General features: G+C 34.5%; 4 protein-coding genes across 10 annotated transcripts in view; 2 read left to right on the forward strand and 2 right to left on the reverse strand.

Annotated features, from left to right (window-relative positions):
* Positions 1-23,788, reverse strand: part of LOC114342278 (nitrilase and fragile histidine triad fusion protein NitFhit) — a 368,011-nt gene that overhangs the window by 25,397 nt on the left and 318,826 nt on the right. The gene's annotated exons all lie outside the window — the stretch shown is intronic.
* LOC126887015 (uncharacterized) lies at positions 16,070-19,156 on the forward strand. Its single transcript, XM_050654317.1, has 2 exons — positions 16,070-16,609; positions 16,751-19,156. The coding sequence occupies exons 1-2, from the start codon at positions 16,289-16,291 to the stop codon at positions 18,164-18,166; spliced, it is 1,737 nt and encodes a 578-aa protein (XP_050510274.1). The 5' UTR covers positions 16,070-16,288; the 3' UTR covers positions 18,167-19,156.
* On the reverse strand, positions 18,653-23,356 carry LOC126887016 (uncharacterized). Its single transcript, XM_050654318.1, has 4 exons — positions 23,115-23,356; positions 22,784-23,020; positions 22,401-22,570; positions 18,653-21,073 (listed from the first exon to the last, which is right to left on the reverse strand). Exons 2-4 carry the CDS (start codon positions 23,001-23,003, stop codon positions 20,006-20,008), a joined length of 1,458 nt encoding a protein of 485 aa, XP_050510275.1. The 5' UTR covers positions 23,004-23,020; positions 23,115-23,356; the 3' UTR covers positions 18,653-20,005.
* Positions 23,535-23,788, forward strand: part of LOC114342280 (transformer-2 protein homolog beta) — a 28,185-nt gene continuing 27,931 nt past the window's right edge. For 3 of the 7 annotated variants that reach the window (XM_050654322.1, XM_028293074.2, XM_028293077.2), the window contains exon 1: positions 23,540-23,703. The gene's annotated coding sequence lies outside the window, so the exon portion shown is untranslated. Of the gene's footprint in view, positions 23,704-23,788 lie in introns of all 7 variants that reach the window. The other 4 variants (XM_028293078.2, XM_050654323.1, XM_028293076.2 and 1 more) reach the window with 2 other exon arrangements.

The raw sequence follows: 23,788 nt of genomic DNA on the forward strand, positions 1-23,788 counted from the left end.
AGATCCTAAAACAGTTTATTCCAATAGACAAGTGTGTCATCAACATTTCGGACCTATATATTTTTGGAAGTTTGTAAAAGATTATAAGGTAATATCAGGGGCGTCATTTGGGCGTCCAGGGGGGGGCATTTGCCCCCCCTGGCCCTAAAAAATGACTGAAATTTACAAAAAAATACATCAATATTCATCATAACATCATATATAATGTATAATATATATATAGTGCTTGCCCCCCTCCCCAAACAAAATTTCAAATGACGCTCCTGGGTAATATTTATCTAAACAATCATTCTACAAGATTCTTTCAAAAATTTTGATTCAACTCGATACACATCAGTGCTTTCACGTGACACATAGTGTTTAGCATTTTGAAAACAAATTGGAATATTTGAAGTTTTCAGTAAAATATGGAATAAAACATTGAATGGTCTTTCTGTTGTTTTAATTTCCTGCGAAATTTCGTCAAAAATCCCGCAAAATTTATAATTTGAAATTCTCACGTTTCCCATTCCAATCAAGAGATGGCGTTAATTCGATCCGAAAGATTAATATGGTCGTGAAACGTCTATGAGTATGTATGGTTTGTGGCTAATATCACATCAATTACCGGTACAGGCAACCATATTTTCTTGCTATCACACAGTGATATGCAAGAGAGCTAATATCACATCAATTACCGGTACCGGCAACCAAATCATTACTGACCGGTAGTTCCGCCCACTGGCCCACTTATAGTATTTTTACTACAAAAGCGATATTACGTAGCATGATACTATAAATAAAGAGATAGTGTCCAATATCAAATATTCAGTATTCATATCCGAAATTGGACAGTATCATTTTATCACCCAGTAGATCGAATGCATTTATTTGTTATTAAACACACACACGTAATTAATTAAATTACATACACATTTGGTCAATTATCAATAATATAATTTGGACATCAGCCAAAAGTTGCTGACATAAGATAAACAATTTACCTTAATTAGATACACAAAATCACGCGGGGCCCGTGTTTACATTGACCCAATTTAAACTTATATAAAACTAAGATCTCTTGTCTAGAAATTCAATTATTATTAATTCATTAACCCGAGTGATTGTCTTCAGCGCTCATCATTTAAGGGCCGGTTGTTCGAACGCTAATCAACAATGATCATTATCAAATATTTAATTACTGTCAATGTCAACTTTGTTTGGGTTGCTGAAAACATAATTGATTATAATTATCAATTATGTTAATAATTGTTATGTTAATTCATTAATTAATCTCATAATTATAATCAATTATGTTTTCAGCAACCCAATAAAAGTTGACATTGACAGTTTTGGTGACAGTAATTAAATATTTGATAGTGATCATTGTTGATTAGCGTTCGAACAACTGGCCCTAAATCTCTACTCAAAGTACCCCGGGTCAACATCCATAGTGTAAGTCTCATCAATAAACTCTGCTACTATTATTTGGTGTTTCCATCACAACTTAAAGACCATCTACACTGAGCCAACGAAGGGATATTGTTCATGGTCCTATCGAGAAAAAGAATACTTCAAGGAAGTTTGAGAAAGCCTATACAGTCCACACCAGCAACACCCTCAGAGAGAGACCACTAGACCCGGGAGAACGAGAGCCGATTGCAGAGCTAAGAGCAGTACCAAAGCCGAGAGCCGATTGCAGAGCAAAGAGCAGTACCATAGCCGAGAGCCGATTGCAGAGCTAAGAGCAGTACCAAAGCCGAGAGCCGATTGCAGAGCTAAGAGCAGTACCATAGCCGAGAGCCGATTGCAGAGCTAAGAGCAGTACCAAAGCCGAGAGCCGATTGCAGAGCTAAGAGCAGTACCATAGCCGAGAGCCGATTGCAGAGCTAAGAGCAGTACCAAAGCCGAGAGCCGATTGCAGAGCTAAGAGCAGTACCAAAGCCGAGAGCCGATTGCAGAGCTAAGAGAAGTACCATAGCCGAGAGCCGATTGCAGAGCTAAGAGCAGTACCAAAGCCGAGAGCCGATTGCAGAGCTAAGAGCAGTACCAAAGCCGAGAGCCGATTGCAGAGCTAAGAGCAGTACCATAGCCGAGAGCCGATTGCAGAGCCTACCAGAAGCGAGGGACCCTAGACGTCTAAGAAAACAAAAAAAAAAACCGTAAGTTTTTGAATAATTACAAAATCTTCCAACTGTTACAATCGTACAATTTAACAAGTTTGTATTTTTATTATAATTCAACAATCTAGAACAACAATCTCCACTCTATCAATAGTAAAATAATGTACTTTAGAATGTATACCATATAAATAATACAGAGACAAAAATATATTTGAAAAATAATTTGAAAAAAAAGAAACGTTCATAAACATATAGCTTGCTTTAATTTCAATTAAATACTTTATTTCGAAAAAATTAAAATACTACGTAACTTATAAAACGATAAAAGTCCACTCTATATAATAATTTCAGTTAAATTTTCACTATTTTAGAAAATGAAAATATTTTACCTATTTCTGTAAAAATTAATCACATAGATATCTAATTGCCAAATTTGAATAAGATTCCAGTATTAATATTACATATATCATTTACAGATCTTTTATAAATACAAAGGTTCATTAAATTATCCAACCAAAGAATTTCAATTTTAGCGTTAGTGAAATCGTAATACTATTCAGTTTATTTACAAACAGAAATATCACTTAGTCAGGCAAGCGACCTACGGTAACGTTGAAAAATTGCAAACTTGACAAAGGCATACAATTACATTTTTATTTATATACAGTCAGAAAAATGAAAGAATACCCATGAACGAACATATAAAACACGCTGTATTTTCCTGTCACCGTGTCACAAAGAAAATTGCCCAGCGCAAGTACATGTAATAATAATTATTACATGTACTTGCGCTGGTCAATTTTTTGTGTGACACGGTGACAGGAAAATACAACGTGTTTTATATGTTCGTTCATGAGTATTCTTTCATTTTTCCTACTGTACATTCTGGCTTACGAGAGAGCGTGATAGTACAGGTATAGTAAATAAATATAATTGTTAATAAGCAGATATTTTTTTTTGTGTGAATTTGATGGCCTTGGACTAGCCAATTAGCCAGACATTATAGGCATATTTAAGTACATTGCTTAATAAATAAAATACAGTTCATATTGTTTAATATATTTACCGCTGAATTTAAAATTTTATAAAAATAACCATGGAAAGTGTATACGTTAAGCAAGCGGAGATAGGAGCAGAATTAGCGAAACTAGTTTCAAATACTAAAAAGGATTCTCAATCTCGGAGGACTCAACAATACATCCGGGATAGGCAGGAAAAATTAGAAGAATATTGGGCAAAATTCCTGAATAACCACGAAAAGCTGCTAGAAGGAGGTATAACGAAAGAAAAATATTTTGAAACAAAATACCATGATCAGGTATTTAAGACATATATTGAGGGGAAAACCCTGTTGGAAGAATATGGAAGGGTGCTGAAAAGAGGAAAAGCACCGAAAGTAAAGGAGATACAGATAAGGAAGCAAAGAATCGAGGAATTATTACGGCCAGAAAATGAACAAGATTTGCAGGAGGATGAAGAGCTGCAGTCAGAGTTAAGAGAATACATGGAAAAGGTGAATACACTAATAATTGAAGCAGCCGTAAATGAGGAACTAGACGCTATAGATAACGGAGAAGTAGAGAGAATAAATCAACTAAAGAGGAGAGTCAGGGAAACCATGAAGAAAATAAGGACAGGAATGCAACGGCCAGAAAGCACACAGAGGAGGGACGGTGTGATATTACCGCAGGTAAAAATCCCTGTGTATGAAGGCAGGTATGAAACGTGGAGAACTTTCCACGATCTGTTTACTAAAGTAATACATGAAAACGACCAGTTATCAAACGCAGAAAAAATGCAGTACCTAAAAACTCAACTAAGAGGGGAAGCCAACAGAATGATACAACACTTAAACATATCCGAGGCCAACTACGAAGTGGCCTGGAACATGCTAAAAGATAGATATGAGAATCCAAGGATGATATTGTTTAAATTGATAGACAGGATGCTACTAGCACAGGAAGTAAAGGAATCTTCTGCTAGAGCATTGAAATCACTACATGACACCTTCCACGAAAGTCTGGAAGCCATAGGAGGGTTAGGAACAGACACGGAAGCGTGGAGCCCATTGGTAGCCCAAATTATCATAACGAAATGGGACAATGAAACCAGGAGGCTGTACGAAAACCACGTTGGAGACAGTAGAGAGATACCGACGTACAAATCGACACAAACATTCTTACAGCGAAGATTCCAGACACTGGAACTGCTGGAGTCAGAAAAAAGACAATAGAAGCAAGGAGGATCTGGGAGGAAACCAAGAACACGTTGCGTGATATGCAACGGAGATCACGGAGTACCGAACTGCAGAGAATTTCAGGAACTCAATGTAAGAGACCGAAACAGGATGATAAAAGAAAAAGGATTGTGTGCAAACTGCCTAGCACATAAAAAAGAAAAACAATGTTATGTACAATATAGGTGCAGACACTGTGGCGGAGAACATCACCATATGTTGCATTATGAGAAAGGAACCACAGGCAACAAAAGAAACTCCAATGAAACGAAAGGAGAACAAACACAAGAAAGAAATGGAAGAGATTCGAATAATAGAAGAAACGGGTATCAAGCTAATAGGTACAGAGGATGAAGTAATAATCCATACAACGCCAGAGAACAAAATAACGGAAGGCGAGAAAATATACAAGATACCAATGGGCATAGGAATATCAACGACCACCAAAGAGGGCAGAATTGCCCTCTTTGGTGGTGACTGTGCAAGCCATAAGGAAGGTGAAGCATTACTAGCGACAGCTGTTGTACGCATAAGAGATGCGAAAGGAGATTCACACATAATGAGAGCATTAATCGACCAAGGGTCACAATGCGCATTTATAACGGAACAAGCTGCGACGACGCTAGGAACAACAAGGAAGCCCATACAGGCGACCATATCCGGGATAGGCTCGTCAGGAGAAAAAACAGCCAATTGGAGTATGAAACTTTTAATCGAAACTCATTACGAAAGTGACTTCGAGATGGAAATAGAAGCACTAGTATTACCGAAGATAACAAGGAATTTACCGGAACAGGATATAATTCTACCGGACTATAACGAGAAAAATGCAATACTGGCAGATCCAAGATATTACAAGGTAGGGAAAATAGACTTACTACTAGGAGTAAAAGAATACAGTTACATATTGACAGAAGGGATGCACAGAATAAGTAATGGACTCCTGAGTCAAAACACCAAACTAGGATGGATAGTTTCGGGGATAGCACGAGAGAAGGAGACTACAAAAGCAGAAGTATGCTGTATGATATCCAGACAAGAGATGGACATCCAAATAAAGAAATTCTGGGAATTAGAAGAAGTAAATCAGGAAACAAGTTTATCAGTAGAAGAACAAGAATGTGAAGAAATGTATCGACAGACAGTAAAAAGAGATGAAGACGGGAGATACGAAGTGAGAATTCCGTTTAAGGAAGATGTAACAAAGCTAGGAGAATCTAAGCAGCAGGCATTCGCCAGATTGATGCAACTAGAAAGGAAGTTTGCAAAAGACAAACAGTTAGAAGCGAATTACAGACAATTCATGGAAGATTATGAAAACCAAGGTCACATGGTAATAGCAGAAAACCAGGGAGATGGGTACTACCTACCTCATCATCCAGTGAGAAAAGAGGACAGTAGATACTACAACGAAAATAAGAGCCGTGTTTGATGCATCAAGTAAAAGCTCATCGGCAGTAAGCCTGAATGATATTATGCACACAGGGCCGAAATTACAACAAGATTTGACAAATATACTATTACGATGGAGATCCAATAAGATAGCATACTCAGCGGATTTGGAAAAAATGTTTAGACAAATCAGAATGGCAGAAGAAGACCAAAAATATCAAAAAATTTTGTGGAGAAAGGACACAAAGGACCCAATACAAGAATATAACTTAACGACGGTGACATACGGCACGGCCGCAGCACCATTTTTAGCGTTGAGAACAATACAGCAATTACAAGAAGACGAAGGAGCGAGGTTCCCGTTGGCATCGAAAATTGTAAAAGAAAACATGTATGTAGACGATATACTAGGAGGAGCGCAGACAGTGCAGGAAGCAGAAATAGCCCAAAAGGAATTAATACAACTATTCAGAAAAGGAGGTTTCATTCTCAGAAAATGGTTGAGCAACGAAGAAAAAATAATGGAGAACGTACCGGAGGAAATGAGGAACGTAGACTCCAAGGCATTCAAACAAGAAGAAGTACGGAAAACGTTAGGAATACACTGGTCCCCTAAAGAAGATATAATCACATTCAAAATAGGGATAACGACAGCAAAGAAAATAACGAAAAGACACGTACTGTCAGAAGTAGCAAAACTATACGACCCACTAGGGTGGATAGCACCTGTAGTAATTCAGGCGAAAATGTTCATACAGGAATTATGGGAGCAAAAAAACAGTTGGGATAAAGAATTAACTAGCAACCAACAAAGCAGGTGGAATACATACCAGGCGCAATTAGTAAATCTGGAGAAAATAACATTGCCCAGGTGGAACAACTTAAGCAAGACAAACAGAGTAGAACTACATGGATTTGCAGATGCATCTATGAAAGGATATGGAGCGGTAATCTACTCAAGGGTGTTAGGCCCAGAAATCAAAACGAATCTAATGATAGCAAAATCGAAAGTCGCACCATTGAAAGGAAAAACGACATTACCGAGGCTCGAGTTGTGTGCCGCGGTGCTATTAGCAAATTTAATGAAGAAAACCCTACAAGAATTGAATAGGGAAAACATTGAGGTATATGCATGGTCAGACTCAATGATAACCCTGGCTTGGATAAGGGGATCATCAAAAAGGTGGAAAATGTTCGTCGCCAACAGAGTAGAGGAAATAAGAGGCGTTATAGGACCGAAAAATTGGCATAAGGTAGATACGAAGGAAAACCCCGCGGACATCCTCTCACGTGGAAGTACCGCATCAGAATTATTAGAAGCAGAGCTATGGTGGAAGGGACCAACTTGGCTGACTAGTAACAAAACTTTAACGCAGGAATCAGAAGAAATACCAGAGACCAATGAGGAGGAAGTCAAAACGAAAATAACGGTGCACACGACAACGATAAAGGAGGACATATGCGAGAGATTCTCAAATTTAGAAAGAATGAGAAGAGTACTTGCATACTGTAGGAGATTTGCAGACAAATGCAGAAAAAAGAAGGACAGTGGACAAAGTCAGCTGACAGTCCAAGAATTAGAGGAAACGCTATTAAAGGTGATAAAGCACACACAGCACGCCTACTTCAAACAAGAAATAAAGAAGCTGGAGAAGAAACAGCAGTTAGACAAGAAAAATAAATTAGCGTCATTGTTACCATTCCTGGATAGACAAGGAATTCTAAGAGTCACCGGAAGACTGAGACACACGAATCTAAAGTACGGAGAAAAACATCCGATAATTTTGCCAAAGGATAGTGCATTAACAAAGTTACTTATAGCAGATAGTCACGCAAAAAATCTACATAGCGGATTACAACAAACACTACAGTATAATATAAAAAGGAAATACGGGATAATCAACGGCAGAAGAACCGTGAAAGATCATCTAGCAAAATGCTTAAGGTGCAGGAGGTATAAAAGCCAAGCAGCACAACAATTAATGGGAGATCTACCGAAAGACAGAGTGAACCCGAGTCATCCCTTTACTAACACAGGGATAGATTATGCCGGGCCAATAAAAATAAGTACCACGAGAGGCAGAGGACAGAGGAGCTATAAGGGCTACATCTCAGTATTTGTGTGTCTGTCAACGAAGGCAGTACACCTCGAAGTAGTAAGCGATATGTATACGGATGCATTCATCGCGGCGTTCAAGAGACTTACGGCACGCAGAGGACAGTGCAACAACGTATACAGCGATAACGGAACCACATTCGTAGGAACAGCAAATTTGTTGAAAAAAGAAAATCAAAAAATAGATGACGAGATAAAACAAGGATTACTGGCACTAGGTACCTAATGGCATGTCATACCTGCATATGCACCACATTTCGGAGGACTATGGGAGAGCGCAGTGCGAATAATGAAATATCACTTGAAAAGAATCATCGGGGAAACAGTTCTAACATATGAAGAATTGAGTATGGTGCTGACACAAATAGAAGCATGTATGAACTCGAGACCATTATGTGGGTCATCAGAAGACCCTGAAGGGAAAATAGCCCTGACACCAGCTCACTTCCTTATAGGGAGAGAAATTATATCACCAAATCGGGAAGAAGAGCTTACGACTTATTTGAAGATGCCGACGAGGTGGAGATTATTGGAGAAAATAAAAAGAGACTTCTGGAAAATTTGGAAACAGGAATACCTGCACCAATTACAACAGAGAAATAGATGGCATAAGGCGCACTCTAACATAAAAGAAGAAGAAATAGTTATAATAAAAGAAGAAGATACACCTCCAGGCAGATGGCCATTAGCGAGGGTAACAGAAACACACCCTGGGCCCTGATTCTAATTCATTTCGACAGTCGCAATTTCATTTCGACACCGCCATGACAGCCGCAGAAAATAGCGATTCTTATTCATTTCGATATTAGTTACAACTGGGGATATTAATCTTATCATGTTGAGACTGCTCAGAATTTGGGTTGGCGCTCCCGTTTATTGGAACTTGTTGATAGTCTGGGAAAATTATCGAAAAAATGCCATTTTTGGGAAAAATTATTTACCAGCTATTTTATTGCTAAAATCGAATCTTAAGATTGCATATACAGTGCGTCCATAAAGTAACGCATAAATTCATTATTTCGTAAACCAGCGACATTAATGAAAAATCCTGAAACGGGTCGATTTTTATTTTTAGATTCAGATTTTTTGGCATATATATCATACTAGTGACGTCATCCATCTGGGCGCGATGACGTAATCGATGATTTTTTTAAATGAGAATGGTCATGTGATAGCTCATTTGAAAGGGTATTCAATTCTCTATTCACTAATATAAACATTTACCTAATTATTTATACAAGGTGTTCAAAAAACATTTTTTTAATTAAAATAATTGAAACAAAAAGAAGAATGTACGTAATTTATTTAATTCAAAATACGTTTTACTGTTGTCCGAAAACAGGAAAAAAATGTTTATTTGAGAAATAAATATTGTTTTTTGCTTAAATTCAATGTTAAAGCTGCCACCCACCTGTCGCTTGGCAGTTTGAACATTTCGTTTAAGCGAAAATCAATGTTTATTTGTCAAATAAAATTTTTTTCTGTTTACTGACAGTAGTAAAATGTATTTTGAATTAAATAATTACATTATATTCTTCTTTTTGTCTCACTTATTTTAATTAAAAAATGTTTTTTGAACACACTGTATAAATAATTATGTTAATGTTTATATTCTTGGATAGAGAATTGAATACCCTTTTAAATGAGCTATCATATGACCCCTATTCTCATTTAAAAAAATCATCGATTACGTCATCACGCCCAGATGGATGACTTCACTAGTATGATATATATGCCAAAAAACCGTAATTTAAAAATAAGAATCGACGTGTTTCGGGAATTTTCCTTAAAGTAACCAGTTTACGAAATAACGAATTTATGCGTTACTTTATTAGTAATATGGGGTATGACAAGTCCGCAGAAAGTGTGTTATTTTATTTATAAACAAATTAGCACTTCTAAATCTTCTTTATTTTTCAATTAGTGGTCTGTAACTCCTAAAATTTTTCCTTTGAGCCAAAAACACTCAAATAAAAATTCACCGTAATTTAGTTCTGCACAAAGTTATTTTTTTTCCGATTTCCTTCAACAAAAATTTTACTCAGAAAATCCGAGTTTTCCCAAAAAATCTGCAATTTTCAATTAAAATTTTAGGGAAGTACCTAATTATTTATCAATAATTAAATAATTAATGACATGAAAGATTTATTATAGTAGATTATACAGAGGGGCTAAATTATGGAATAAATTCATTTCTTTAAAACGGACGATTTTGGAGCAAAATCCCGAAAGAGGTCGATTTTTATTTTTAAATTACAATTTTTTGGCATATATTTCTTACTAGTGACGTCATCCATCTGAGCGTGATGACGTAATCGATAATTTTGTTAATGGGAATAGGGGTCGTGTGGTAGGTCATTTGAAAGGGCGTTCAATTCTCTATTCAGTAATATAAACATTATTATCATTAGGTATTTATACAGGGTTGCCAAAAAAAATTTTTGAATTTTAATTTATTTAACTCAAAATACATTGTACTGCTGTCAGAAAATAGAAGAAAAGGTTTATTTCACAAATAAGCATTTCTTTTCGCTTAAATTAAATCACAAACAGCCTCCCTCCTACCTATTGGCAGTTTGAACATTTAATTTAAGCTAAAAGCAATGTTTATTTGCAAAATAAACATTTTTTTCTATTTTCTGACAGCAATAGAATGTATTTTGAGTTAAATAAATTACATGCATTCTTCTTCTTGCGTCAATTAATTTAATTCAAAAATTTTTTTGGCCTCCCTGTATAAATAATGATATTAATGTTTATAATACTGAATAGAGAATTGAACGCCTTTGTAAATGAGCTACAACACGAACCCCTATTCCTATTTAAAAAAATAATCGATTACGTCATCACGCTCGGATGGATGACGTCACTAGTTTGAAATATATGCCAAGAAATTTAATTTAAAAATAAAAATCGACCTGTTTCGGGATTTTTCTCTAAAATCGTAAAAAATTTTAGAGAAAATGAATTTATTCCATAATTTAGCCCCCCTCTGTATATCAGGAGACCGGCGACAATCTAACCAATAGTTTAGCAATAATTAAAATGTTAATTAAAAAATTTCGGTCGAAATAATAACCAGAAAGATTATGATACACCAGAATAACTATGATTTTCGTATAAAAAAGCACTATACCTATTCAACGTTCCTTACAGGATTGAAATTGGACCATTTGAGCGGTCTCAGGAATGTTATAAAGAAACAATTTTTTGGCTTATAAACAAATAGAACCTCTCAGAAAATATTAGATTTAATTAAATTAAGTTAACGCTGTTGAAAAGGGCACGGCTTCTGTGTCCTTTTCGAAGAAAAACAAATTGAATTGCGAGGAGTGATTCCAGGTATAACCGGTCAAATCTGACCGGCATTTGTGACAGAGTTATAAACAACAGGATTTTAATCTTTGAACCATTAGATACCTTTTAATTCCGGTCCTCTTTGTACATACAAATTTTCATATCTTCAAGACACTTATAACAAAAAAGATTTATGTCACTGTCACCAAATTATTTAATTATTGATAAATAATTACTTCCCTCAAATTTTAGTTGAAAATTAAAGATTTTGTTTGGAAAACCCGAATTTTCCGAGGAAAATTTCCGTCGAAGGAAATTGGAATAAATTATCAATGTGCAGAATTACTGTCAATTTTTATGTGAGTGTTTTGGTTTAAAGTTAAAATTTTCGGAGTTATAGAGCAATAATAAAAAAAGATTTCGGAGCGCTAATTTGTTTATAAACAAAATAGCACACTTTCTGTGGACCTTGCACAGCTATATTACTAATATAGGAAGTCTTAAGCAATAAAATAGCTGGTAATTAATTTTTCTTGTTTTTTACTAATTTTCCCAGATTATTACCTTACATCTTTCATTGAGTTGATGATTCATGTTGTGGACATTCTCAATTATTATATTTCTAATTTAATACTATTCTATCTAATTCCTCAAAACAAGCAAATTTCAATTAAACCCAGCTATATTATAATACCTTTTGCTTTAGTTTTCCTTGCAAGAAATAAACAAAACACATCTAAACTAAACCTAACCTCGCTTTTGGCCAATCGTTCATCTCCGTGTCAAATAATTTCGACAGTCGAAATTATAATATCAACACCCTTTTTAAAGTCGCTATTAATTTCGATAGTCGCTATTTCATGACGTCACTTCGTTAGTTCAACTAAAATCCACAAGGCTCGCACAATCGCATTTCAACCGTCGCCATATTGAAAGCGACTTGTTTAGTGTCGAAATTTGATTTAGAATCAGGGCCCTGGAGCGGAGGGACTAACCAGAGTCGTAACAGTGAGAAAGGCGAACGGGAAACTGACAAAAAGACCCATACATAAACTAATACGACTGGAAGAAGAGAAACAGGAAAAGCCGAAGAAGGCAGCAGCACTAAGATGGAAGAAAATACTAGTAGCTATAATGTTTTTAACGATGTTAAAACCCATAAAGGCAGAACCGTATAAAATATATAATCCGGAACCAGGATTTTTCACAGAAGATCTTGGAGAGGTCGTTATAGACCGGGGAACATTTCGAATAAAGGTGTTACTAGAAAAGGGAAGAATTCGAACAGAGCACCAACTAATAGGAAATATGATACAAGGAGTACGAGAACTGTGTCAGGATATAAAAATCGTGAATTGTAAGGATATAATAGGGAAGTTAGAGGAAGGACAAAGAAAGGCGGAATCAGTAAGCGAGGGGTTGACAGTAAAAATAAAAGCAAGGGAAAGAAGAGGAATATTAGGAACAATATTAACCTCAGTATTTGGAGTCAATGACGAAGCCTACAGTAACATTGAAGCATTAGACAATAACCAAAAGGAGCTAATAAAGGGATCACAGCATCAAGCGAAGATAATGTTAGAAACAATAACATCAATCAATCACACAGAGAACAGGATAAACGAGCAAATGAACAAGTTTAACAAAGCACTAATCACAGGCCTACAAGAAATATCTAAAGGACTTAACGAAGTAGAAGACAAAGCACAGAGACTAGAAACCGAATATAGCACGTTGCGAATACAAACGATAGCGTTGCAAGTTATGGAGTTCATAAACGAATATACTCAATTTTACGAGGGAATATTAAACCTTCACTATAACCACGGACACTTCATTGACATAGTGAAACCGGGTGAGATAACCAAATTGATAGAGAAAGCAGGGCAGATACTGCCACAAGGGGTCGAAATACGACGACAGCCCATTATAGAAACAGAAGTCAGTCATGACGACAGATATATAACAGTCATCGGCTATTTCATAGTGACAGGGAAAATTAAGTACAGCATGCTGAAAGTCACGGCCATACCACTTAACGTTGAGGGGTCGGTGTTGCGCACATTTGTCGCCCCAAGGAATCTACTGGTCGTAGATTATAACACACTGCACTACTTCGAATTGACCGCAGAAGATAGGGAAAGATGTTTACTGTTGACAAAGACGCAGATAGCGTGCTCACCAACGGCTATAAGGAACATGGATACCCAACCAAACTGCATACTTGAAGAAATTTATGAGCGATCTAAGAATAGCACATGTCCAGTGGTAGCCAGGACAATACAGACAGCTCAATGGAGTAAGATGGGTACCCCCAACCTCTGGCTCGTTATCACGCCAGTCACGATACACATATCCATTATTTGCGATGGAAATCGGAGCGAAAGAGTACTGGAACGAGTCACATTCCTGAAACTTTCACCCAAATGTATCGCCCAAACGAAAAATATTACATTACTCCCCACTAGCAGTGAGATGGAGAGAGCGGTAACAAGCTACCTGAAGGCGCCAATCACTCCCGTGGCCCAATTGGTGGCGAGGACACCCCGCAGGTTTAACATGCCTCTAAACACCTACCTGGACATACCAGGAGGAGAGCTACGTCACGCGTTACTTGAGGAGGAAAGTCTAGAACAAGAAATGACGCATACGCAGTGGCAATCGATTCCAGAATCTAATTGGCATTATTTTGTAGCCACCGGGACCATTACTATAATGGTAATAATTGGGATACTCACGTTATGGAAATACCGTCCTGTTGTACGACTATGTCGTTCAGGGAATCCACATACTCAGACTAACGAACAGGAAGTACCTGTATTAAGTAGTAATCGGCATAACAATGTACCGTCGACTTCAAAGGCCGACCTCCCACTCTCCACAATTTCATCCAATTGCCCTAATTTTAATCCAGAGATAGAGTCGGACATTGATAGCTAGAGTACGGTTGGAAGATTGTTGATTATTCTTAAACTATTTATTTATTAACATGTTTGAATTTGACTATTTTATGTAATACTTATATGTAAACTTTGAGTATTGACACTTGGGCCAGTTTTTGCCCGATTCCGCAGTATGTCCAATATCAAATATTCAGTATTCATATCCGAAATTGGACAGTATCATTTTATCACCCAGTAGATCGAATGCATTTATTTGTTATTAAACACACACACGTAATTAATTAAATTACATACACATTTGGTCAATTATCAATAATATAATTTGGACATCAGCCAAAAGTTGCTGACATAAGATAAACAATTTACCTTAATTAGATACACAAAATCACGCGGGGCCCGTGTTTACATTGACCCAATTTAAACTTATATAAAACTAAGATCTCTTGTCTAGAAATTCAATTAATATTAATTCATTAACGCGAGTGATTGTCTTCAGCGCTCATCATTTAAGTCTCTACTCAAAGTACCCCGGGTCAACATCCATAGTGTAAGTCTCATCAATAAACTCTGCTACTATTATTTGGTGTTTCCATCACAACTTAAAGACCATCTACACTGAGCCAACGAAGGGATATTGTTCAGATAGTATTTTTCCGTAGCTTAAATACGTCCGAGTTCGCGCATTGATTACGTAACTGGAGACCGGAAGTTGAATTTGAATTCTTGTTAAAGTTAAATGGGATTTGTATACATTATGTGATGAAATTATTCAATTAGCAAAATAACATTAATTTTCAATGTATTCGAAAAGAATTTAGTGTCGAGATTCCAGTCAAAATAACTGTCAAAGATAAAATATAAAATACAACCGCGAACAATTCAAAGTAATCGGACATTACGAATGATTACGAACCATTACGAACTTGCCGGTCTCCAGTTACGTCACGACTTCCGGATGTCCAATATAATATCTTGTTATTAGGGAGTTTTTGTTGCTACGTAACGTACGCATCTCTGTATACGTAAAGCAACTAACGTGTCGTAGAGGATGAATGTTAAAATAGGTAGTTTTTGTAACTGCCTTAACGTAACGTAAAGCAAATCGTAAAGTCATTTTTAAATTCCGTTGACATTTAAAAAAATAAAACAATGTTCACACAATATACAATTAATATACAAATGTAAAAAAAGATAAATGAATGATGAAATTGTATGGTTTTAATTGCTTCTATTTAAATATAAAAATATTATTTTTCCTTAGGTTAAAATTGTTTTATTTTTGTTTATACCTACTTTTTAGTTGTAAATTATTGTATACCTACATCAGAATTCCAGTAGGTATAATGTAAATAGTGTGGTAATATTTATTTGAAAATTTTACTGAAACTAGGTCATTTGTTTATCTAGTTATTAATTGTGGTGATCACTGTATTTCTTAAATTAATACAAGATTTGTTTGTTTTGCTTTATTAATAGACAACTTAAAAACAATAAAATTTTAAATCTATTATGAAGCTCCAGTTTCGAATTACAAACACAGAATAATTTTACTCAAATAGACTAAACCAATAACCAATATAACCTTAAAATGTTTATAAACAGGGAGTACGCTGATGAAATGTTCATTTGGTAGGTAATCGGGCAAGATCCTCGTGTGCATTCGGTGACTTTCGGCTCGATAGGGATGCGTATGAACCTAACGTACCAGCCCGTAACCTTAGGTAATACGTATCGCGATACGGGAGTTCAACCATTAATGCGCAAGCGTATATGTCAAAAAGATGCGTTACGTTTACGTATTTGTGTGCACAAAAACTCCCTATTTATAGTATCATGTTACGTAGGTCAAAATTTTTGACGTAAGAGAACTGTCAAAACATTAGAATGTGACTTTTCATTATTGCCATGTTTATTATAAACATGCAATAATGGAAAGTCACATTCTAATGTTTTGACAGTTCTCTTACGTCAAAAATTTTGACCTACGTAATATCGCTTTTGTAGTAAAAATACTATAATTAGGCAATCCAAACCACGTGACTATTTTGACGTTTAAATGGCGGTCGTATGGCATGCAGTCGATTTTGCTGGTTTACTTGCATTGTTGCACTTGTGCTTTTCGTTGTAGAGTTGGTGTTAAAATTGTTTTATTTAGTTACTTGTACCCTTTGAAAAACTGTCTTTTTCAAGACAACATTGCAATATTATTTGTGAGAGTCGGACTTTTGTTTTTATTACAAATATGGCTTTAAAAGAAAGTTCGTATTTGGACCAACTAAGAATAAGCTCTCCTGAAGCCGCAGATAGATATTTGGACAAAATCAAACAACTTAACTGTGATCCATATGCTCTAAGTGAAGTCGATTTTGATTATGGACTTACCTATGTGCCACCAATAGCTTCCATGGACATTCTGACCTATATTGTTTTTACTCACAGCTTTTATACCCATGAACAAATGAGAGCTTATAAAAGTTTAGCAGCTTACAAATATTTCAAGTCTGGCTTTGTAGAAAAAGTGGGTTTTAAAGTTATTAATGATCTGGTGCTTTTAATAGGCAAGGTAAGAGTAGTACCTGTATTTCAAATTTTTTAAGAAAAAATACCCGATTTGTTAATAATCAATATTAAAGAGATTACTTTTTAGTCTTAGGGTTTAATATAATTGATTGCCTTGATAATTGATTTAATTTTTTTGTTTCAGGTGCAGCATTCAATGAGAGCTAGAGAAACCAAATTAAGAGTTTGGATTATCGCTGAAACAGGTGGTAGTATTTGTACTGCGCATTGTACTTGCATGGCAGGTCTTGGGGAAGTATGTAGCCATGTTACAGCAGTTTTGTACGCTGCAGAGCATGCAGCATATTTGAAGCAGCAGAAAAATGAAAAGAATGTAGCGTATACAGATGTCAAATCAACTTGGCCAGTTCCAACGCAAAGTGGTACACATCCAATAGAAGCTGCTTCACTAGACTGGGGGAAAGTGATAGAAGAAAAAAATTATAAGGAAATTCCTCCAATGGATGATAGCGAAATGTTGGACTTGCTGCAAGAATTGCAAAATTCCAATTGTGACGCTGTTTTGATGAGGCATGTAGAGCCATTTGCGTCACAACTGTCAGATGAAAATAATGAAAAAGTTAGTATACCAGTCCTTTTTAATGTGTACCATAAAAAATATGAAAAAATGCCTCTAGATGATCTCATTCAACTAGGTATGAAATGTAAAATGGAGGTAACCCAGAATATACGAAGAGAAATAGAAGATAAGACACAGGACCAAAGGAAATGTGCAGAGTGGTATAGACAAAGGACTGGTAGAGTAACAGCTTCAATTTTTAAAGATGTCTGTAGAACCAATGTGGAGAAACCATCCCTATCTTTGATCAAATCAATATGTTACCCTCGCAAAATTTCTACAAGGGCAATAAGATGGGGGATAAATCACGAACAGCTGGCAATTGATGCTTATAAAAAAGAAACTAGCAGGAATCATAGAGACTTTATAGTGAATACAATTGGCTTGGTAGTGTGCATGAAATGGCCTCAGTTAGGTGCCTCACCTGATGGATTTGTGTATTGTGACTGTTGTGCTGCGGGTACCTTAGAAGTAAAGTGTCCATTTTCTCTTCGAGAAAATGGAAATTTACAGGAGTATGCAAGTCGAAAGGACTCCTGTCTTGAATGTGATAAAACTGGTACAGTAAAAATGAATAAAAAACATAAGTACTATTACCAGGTGCAAGCACAAATATTTATTTGTAAACTTAATTATTGTGACTTTGTTGTCTGGTGTCCTAATTTTATATTTATCGAAAGAGTTTTACCAGACATAAAATTTTGGGAAGAAATTAAAGATAAAGTCCTAAATTTTCATGCAAAAGTAATTATGCCTGAACTTTTAGGACGTTATTACACTTCTAGAGTACCAGGTGGCAATATAACAAAGTGGTGTTTTTGCAATAATGTCGATGATGGCCAACCTATGGTTCAATGCTCATATGAGAATTGTAATATTTTCTGGTTCCATATTGGGTGTGTAAATTTATTAGAAAAACCCAAAACTAGGTGGACATGTTCAATATGCAACCAGAAACTATTTCATGATTATGCCACATAAAATTTTAATGGTTCATGTTTCCATTATTTTCATAATCATTATTGAGTCCATTCACTCTCTTCTTCCATTTCGCACTTTCTGCACCATGGTTCATTCACCTTACTTGTCACCATTTCAGTGACCGTTTTCATCTCTCGTTTATTGAGGTTCATGAAACTGTTTGAGTTTTTTATTAATATTCTTGATTATTTTTTTTTATTTAGTCTAGACTTGAACTTGAGTGGTTCTCCTTTTCTATTGATGATTCTTTATCAGCCATTTCTGAACCTCATTTTTCGTAGCATCATTAGTGATGCCACAGAAAGGTTCTGGACCTTCAAAAGTTTCCCTCGAGCCATGTTTATTCCATATATACATACAAAAGTACAGTGTACCATAGTATACATATACTTTTAAGAGGAAATTTTGAAACTTTGTTTCCTTAATATTTTTACAATTCATTCTACGGTTGATATAGGTCAGTCTCCGAAACATCAAATAAATACATTCTTTTCAGTTTTCATATGATTTATTTTCATTAAAATTGTCACAAATTTTTTATTAATATCAAAATACAAAAACAACCAATGAGGTGTACATAAATAATATACGCTAGCCACAGTCATTATTGTAAGAATGCTACTTAAAGTTAAAATTAAATCATTTGAATGCAAATTATTGTCTGGAATTGTTGAATTCTGGACATTATTTTCGTTCTAGTTGAACACATTTTTTGCAATTTTTTTATGCAATCATTATGTTACTACATGATCTCTTGCTCTTGTATTGGCTTTTAAATTGTTAACTGTACTTAGTTTTTTACAAACTTAATGTCTGTATTTTACATTTCTCAATGGTTCGTTTCACTAGCTGCTTTACTTACAACTTGCTAGTTGCATTGCTTTTTTTCTATGGATGTTTGTTATTTATCAAACTCATTTGTAGATGAACTGGTAATGTTCACTAATTAGTGAACAAAAATGTCTTCAATAAATAGATGAAGTAGCCGAAGTCTTTGTCTTTTATTCTCCACCTTTTGACCAATAAACCTACCACTTTCGAATGATAATATTATGATTTACTATCTTTTAGTAAAGTCGTCCCAGGAACGCAACTCATCAATATTGGCAATATCATTTTAAAGTCTTCTTCATTAAAATGTATAATCCATGTCTGAATTGCTGATATAAATGAGTCAGATTAAATAAATTATTAGAAGAATTTTTTACTAAGCAATAACATTTTTGTTTAATTTAATATTTTGTATTTTGACGACACCCGACTTGGGCGTCGAAACGTTAATAAAATCATTTTTTTGGTAAAATTGTGGCTTATTTCCCATTGAAAATAGTTGATTATAAAGTACTTTACAACATAAAGCAAAATGTTTATTTATTTATAAATCAAACAGACAAAAATGCCCAATTTTGTTTATATTATACCGATTTAACAACAATAGATCATCAGAACTGCAAGCTTCCCCACAACAAAGATTTGTAAAATGATGAATTCAATATTTTTAAAATTATTTAAGTATACAAAAGAGTTTTAATTCTTTAAACAATTAGCGGCCAAATCTGTGAGTAGAACTTTTTACTTTAACATATTTAAAAACCAACAAAAAAAGTTTTAGAAAAATATAAGCTTGTTTGATTTTGTCTGAAACAATGCAAGTTTTCTTGCTGTAGCTATTTATAATTCAAAACTAACTGACAACCTCGACAACATGGCATATATATATCCTAGTTTTGGCCAAAGGTGTCATTGATTGTTTTTCGTAGTGACACTTCAGATGTGTACCAAAAATTATTAAAAGAAATACTAAAAAGGCGACAATCTGGTGAAATAGGTTAAATTTAATTAAATTGGAACAATAGGAGGGCATAAATTAATCAAAACACATGCTATAAAAATTATCTTATCAACTATATTTATACCATCAGTAACATGGGTTAACATAGAAATCGGAAGTGGCTCTGAAAAAATATTAAATTTATTTTTAATGGAGCCAATAACTCTTTCTACGTGGATTCTAACCTGTGCAATGTTTCTAGTTTCTTCCAGCTCTAGTGGAAGCAATTGTTTTTTCCCCTTGGTAAAAGCTGGAATTACTAGCTTTGCTTGTAACACATCTAAAAATTCTTTTATTAAAAAACCTCGATCTGCTATCACAATATCTTGGGGTTCTATTTTATCCAAAAAACCAGAGAGCTCTACTATTTGTTTATCTGATGTTCTTCCTCCCCATGCTTTACTGATATATGAAATACAGCCTTGGGGAGTAATTCCAATAAGGAATTTAACTGTGTTATGATGTTTATAGTTTGACCATGTTTGCTGCTGGGTTAAATAACTAGCTGGTTTTTGGATAAACACCTCAAAGCAATCAATGATAATTGTGGTCTTATCATGAAAGACTTCTCTAAAGCAAGAAGGCATGTTTTTTTTAATAATTTCCCGATCTGGCCATTTTATGCTATTTTTAAATCTTTGATACATTATTGAGATGATGGTATTAAAATAGGTGGAACATGTTGATTGAGAAATGCCAAATTGGTAGGCCAAATATTTAAAATCTAGATTAAGTCTCATTTTCATCAATGTCAACAAATATTGTTGAGAGGGATCTAAAACAGTTACTGAGGATGATGGAATAAATGGTTTAATTCTGTCAAATACTGACTTCAAAACAGAAAAATTTAAACCGGTATAATATAAACATTTCGGATTGTCCGTTTCTAGTGACTCGAAACTTAAAATGGTCTTATTAATTCTGCGAGTCAACTCGTCAATTTTTTTATTTGCAAATTTTAATTGTTGAGCCATCTGTTCAATATCATCTGAGGTTAACTCAGTTTGAGTTTCGGTTCCAGTACTGTCTTCATACATTGCTGTAGTGTTACTTTCACTTACTGTATTGTTTTCATTCTGTAACAAACATAATTGATTATAAATTGGGATCCTTATAGTGGAACCATATGCAAGCTTTAACAGAATTAAGCAAAAATACAACAGTTTTAATTTCAAAATATCAAACTTATGACAGTTTCTTATTATAAAATCATATACTTTACATTTATACGAATCTTGAAGGTTAGTTGTGAGTCAAACTGAATACCTAGATCTTTTATAATGTCTTCACAATCCGATACAACATTGGTAACAGAGTAATTAAGGTTTTTACATGTACTGTCGACTATTATACACTGATCTCTATAATTAAAATTCCCTTTAAGAGTGTAAGCGCAAATATTTTATTGCTATCCCTACCTTTTCTGTCTTTACATGACAAATTATGTGTAGTAAAATTCTCACTGGTATGGATATGTAAACATTAGTTGACAATGTCATCATTAACTTTAAAAATATGGCTTTTGAAAGTTCTTGGATAACTGTTACTTGCATAATGGCTTAAATTATTAATTCAGTTAATTAATATGATAATTTTTTCACTAGCTATGTATTCAGTGATTGTAATAATTTATATATTGTACAACAAAAACTAACACCCAATCGAGCAAAAGTGATTTTTTAATAATATATTGTTACATATTGTTACTATAGAACGCTTACAATTTTGAACATCTGTAACAACAAAATACTTGGATCACAGAATATATACTGGTGTATTCCCCGCCTGGATCTTCCATAAATAATAAACAATAAATAACTTTTTATTAAGTTCACGTCTTCAATCAATTATTCATCAAATACACTATCAATATTATTTAATCAATAACTCAAAATATTCCTGATGCCATGTCAAATATTTAAAATTGTCACTGTCTTATCACCATATTCTATTCGACTCAGTGCGTTGTATGATAAAGATAACGAATGTTCGATTTGGAAAATATCACCATTTTTAATCCTGAAAAAACAAATAAATATTTTTAAAAAATTTAAACGCAGAATGAAAGACTAAATTGTTATCAAGGGCCGAAAGTCCCTTAGAATAAATAAAAAGTTTTCTTTTGAATGAGATATTTTAAAATAAAAAACACACTACATTTTCTCTTAGTTTTTCACCCCTGTAACTTATTAAAATAAACATAAAAGTTTTCAGGGACTTTCGCCCTCGGTAATAAAGTAATCTTTCATTCTGCATTTAAATTTTTCAAAAATACTTATTAGTTTTCTCAGGTTTTGAAAAGAATGAATCCGATTTAAATAGCATTGTAGCCGAAACTTTGTACGGATCCCCTTAATTCCAAATCAATTTAAAGTTAATGACATTCTCTTTTAATTAGTATACCTCAATAAATGTATCATTGTCCTCTTGTGAAACCTTTGTGGAAGATCTTTTCTTTACTCTTTCCAGTCTTTCAAGGTCCTGCTTTCGTTTTACAGGTCCCCTAGAGTAACCCATATTTTGGGTTGGTATCCAATCAGGATCATTTACATCTTCAAGTTTTGCAGGTTGTCCTAAAACAAAATTATATAACGTAGATACACAGTTAGTAGGCATTCGCATCGGGTAAAATTTTTTGGGAAAATAGCTTAAAACAATGTATATTTTCATATTTTCCAAAAAATTTTACCCGATGCGAATGCCTACTAACTGCCACGGCACCTACAATATTTTATTGAAATATATTAAGATTAATATTATTTCTTTATAGAAAATTATTGACAAACCTTGAATAAAATGTTTGGAACACACTTTTTGATATTTTAATTTTGATTCTGTCAGGTCTGCTCTTCGTATGGCCCTTATCCATTTTTTTCTGCGTTTAACAGTTAATTCATTCAAGTGGATAGCATGTTTAAACTTCAGTGGTTTGGGAATAGCAAAAAAAGATACTTTATCCCTTTTCGACCTGCTTCCACAGTTCACTACAATACATGTTAGTGGCATAGCTATTACTAACTAACCTAAAATAATAAAATACATAAGTAAAAAATCTATTTTAGGGATGCTTAATATAATTTATTATTAAACTTTGAAATATAAAATTTGTTAACCTACCTTTCTTCAACCTTCCAAATTACTTAGTTAAATAAAACTTTTTAAGTACTTATTCTAGTTTATTGATGTAAACAATATTTTTTATTATGTCACAGAAGTATGTTAGCAATACTTAGGCGGATATAAATATACGAAAATTACTTTAAATACTTAAAAAACAATATTTATCATATGCTTTCAATGTATTGCATGCCAATCGCCAGACATATTGGAATAGTTTGACAGATCGTTGGATTCCCTAATTGCTTAACCAATAAAGGGCAACTACCGGATACGGAAGAAGTCACCGGTACCGGCTACCTATCCACTGCCTTATTTGGCAATATGCCCATTTCGCCGATTCAAGTTCATATAGGCAACCCAAATTACACGGCACAAAGTAGTGGGTCAGGATTTAGACAGAATCCGTATTTCCGCTAAGTCCATTTCCTGTAACGATCAAACTATCAAACGTCATTTCACATTCACATTTCGTCCCGCCAATCCGCCATCGCCATCATCATACATACCACAGCGAAGCGTTTCCTGAACCTCGATGTGCGAGGTTTGTGTTTAATTTATCCTTTGGCGCTGTAGAAGTTTATTACACGTAAGTAGCACAATATTCTTACATATTAATAGTATATTACTGTCGATTTAGTTTTATTATAAGATAAATAAAAGTAAGTAATATT

Source organism: Diabrotica virgifera, chromosome 6 (genome assembly GCF_917563875.1).
Source record: "Diabrotica virgifera virgifera chromosome 6, PGI_DIABVI_V3a".
NCBI classification, from domain to species: domain Eukaryota; kingdom Metazoa; phylum Arthropoda; class Insecta; order Coleoptera; family Chrysomelidae; genus Diabrotica; species Diabrotica virgifera.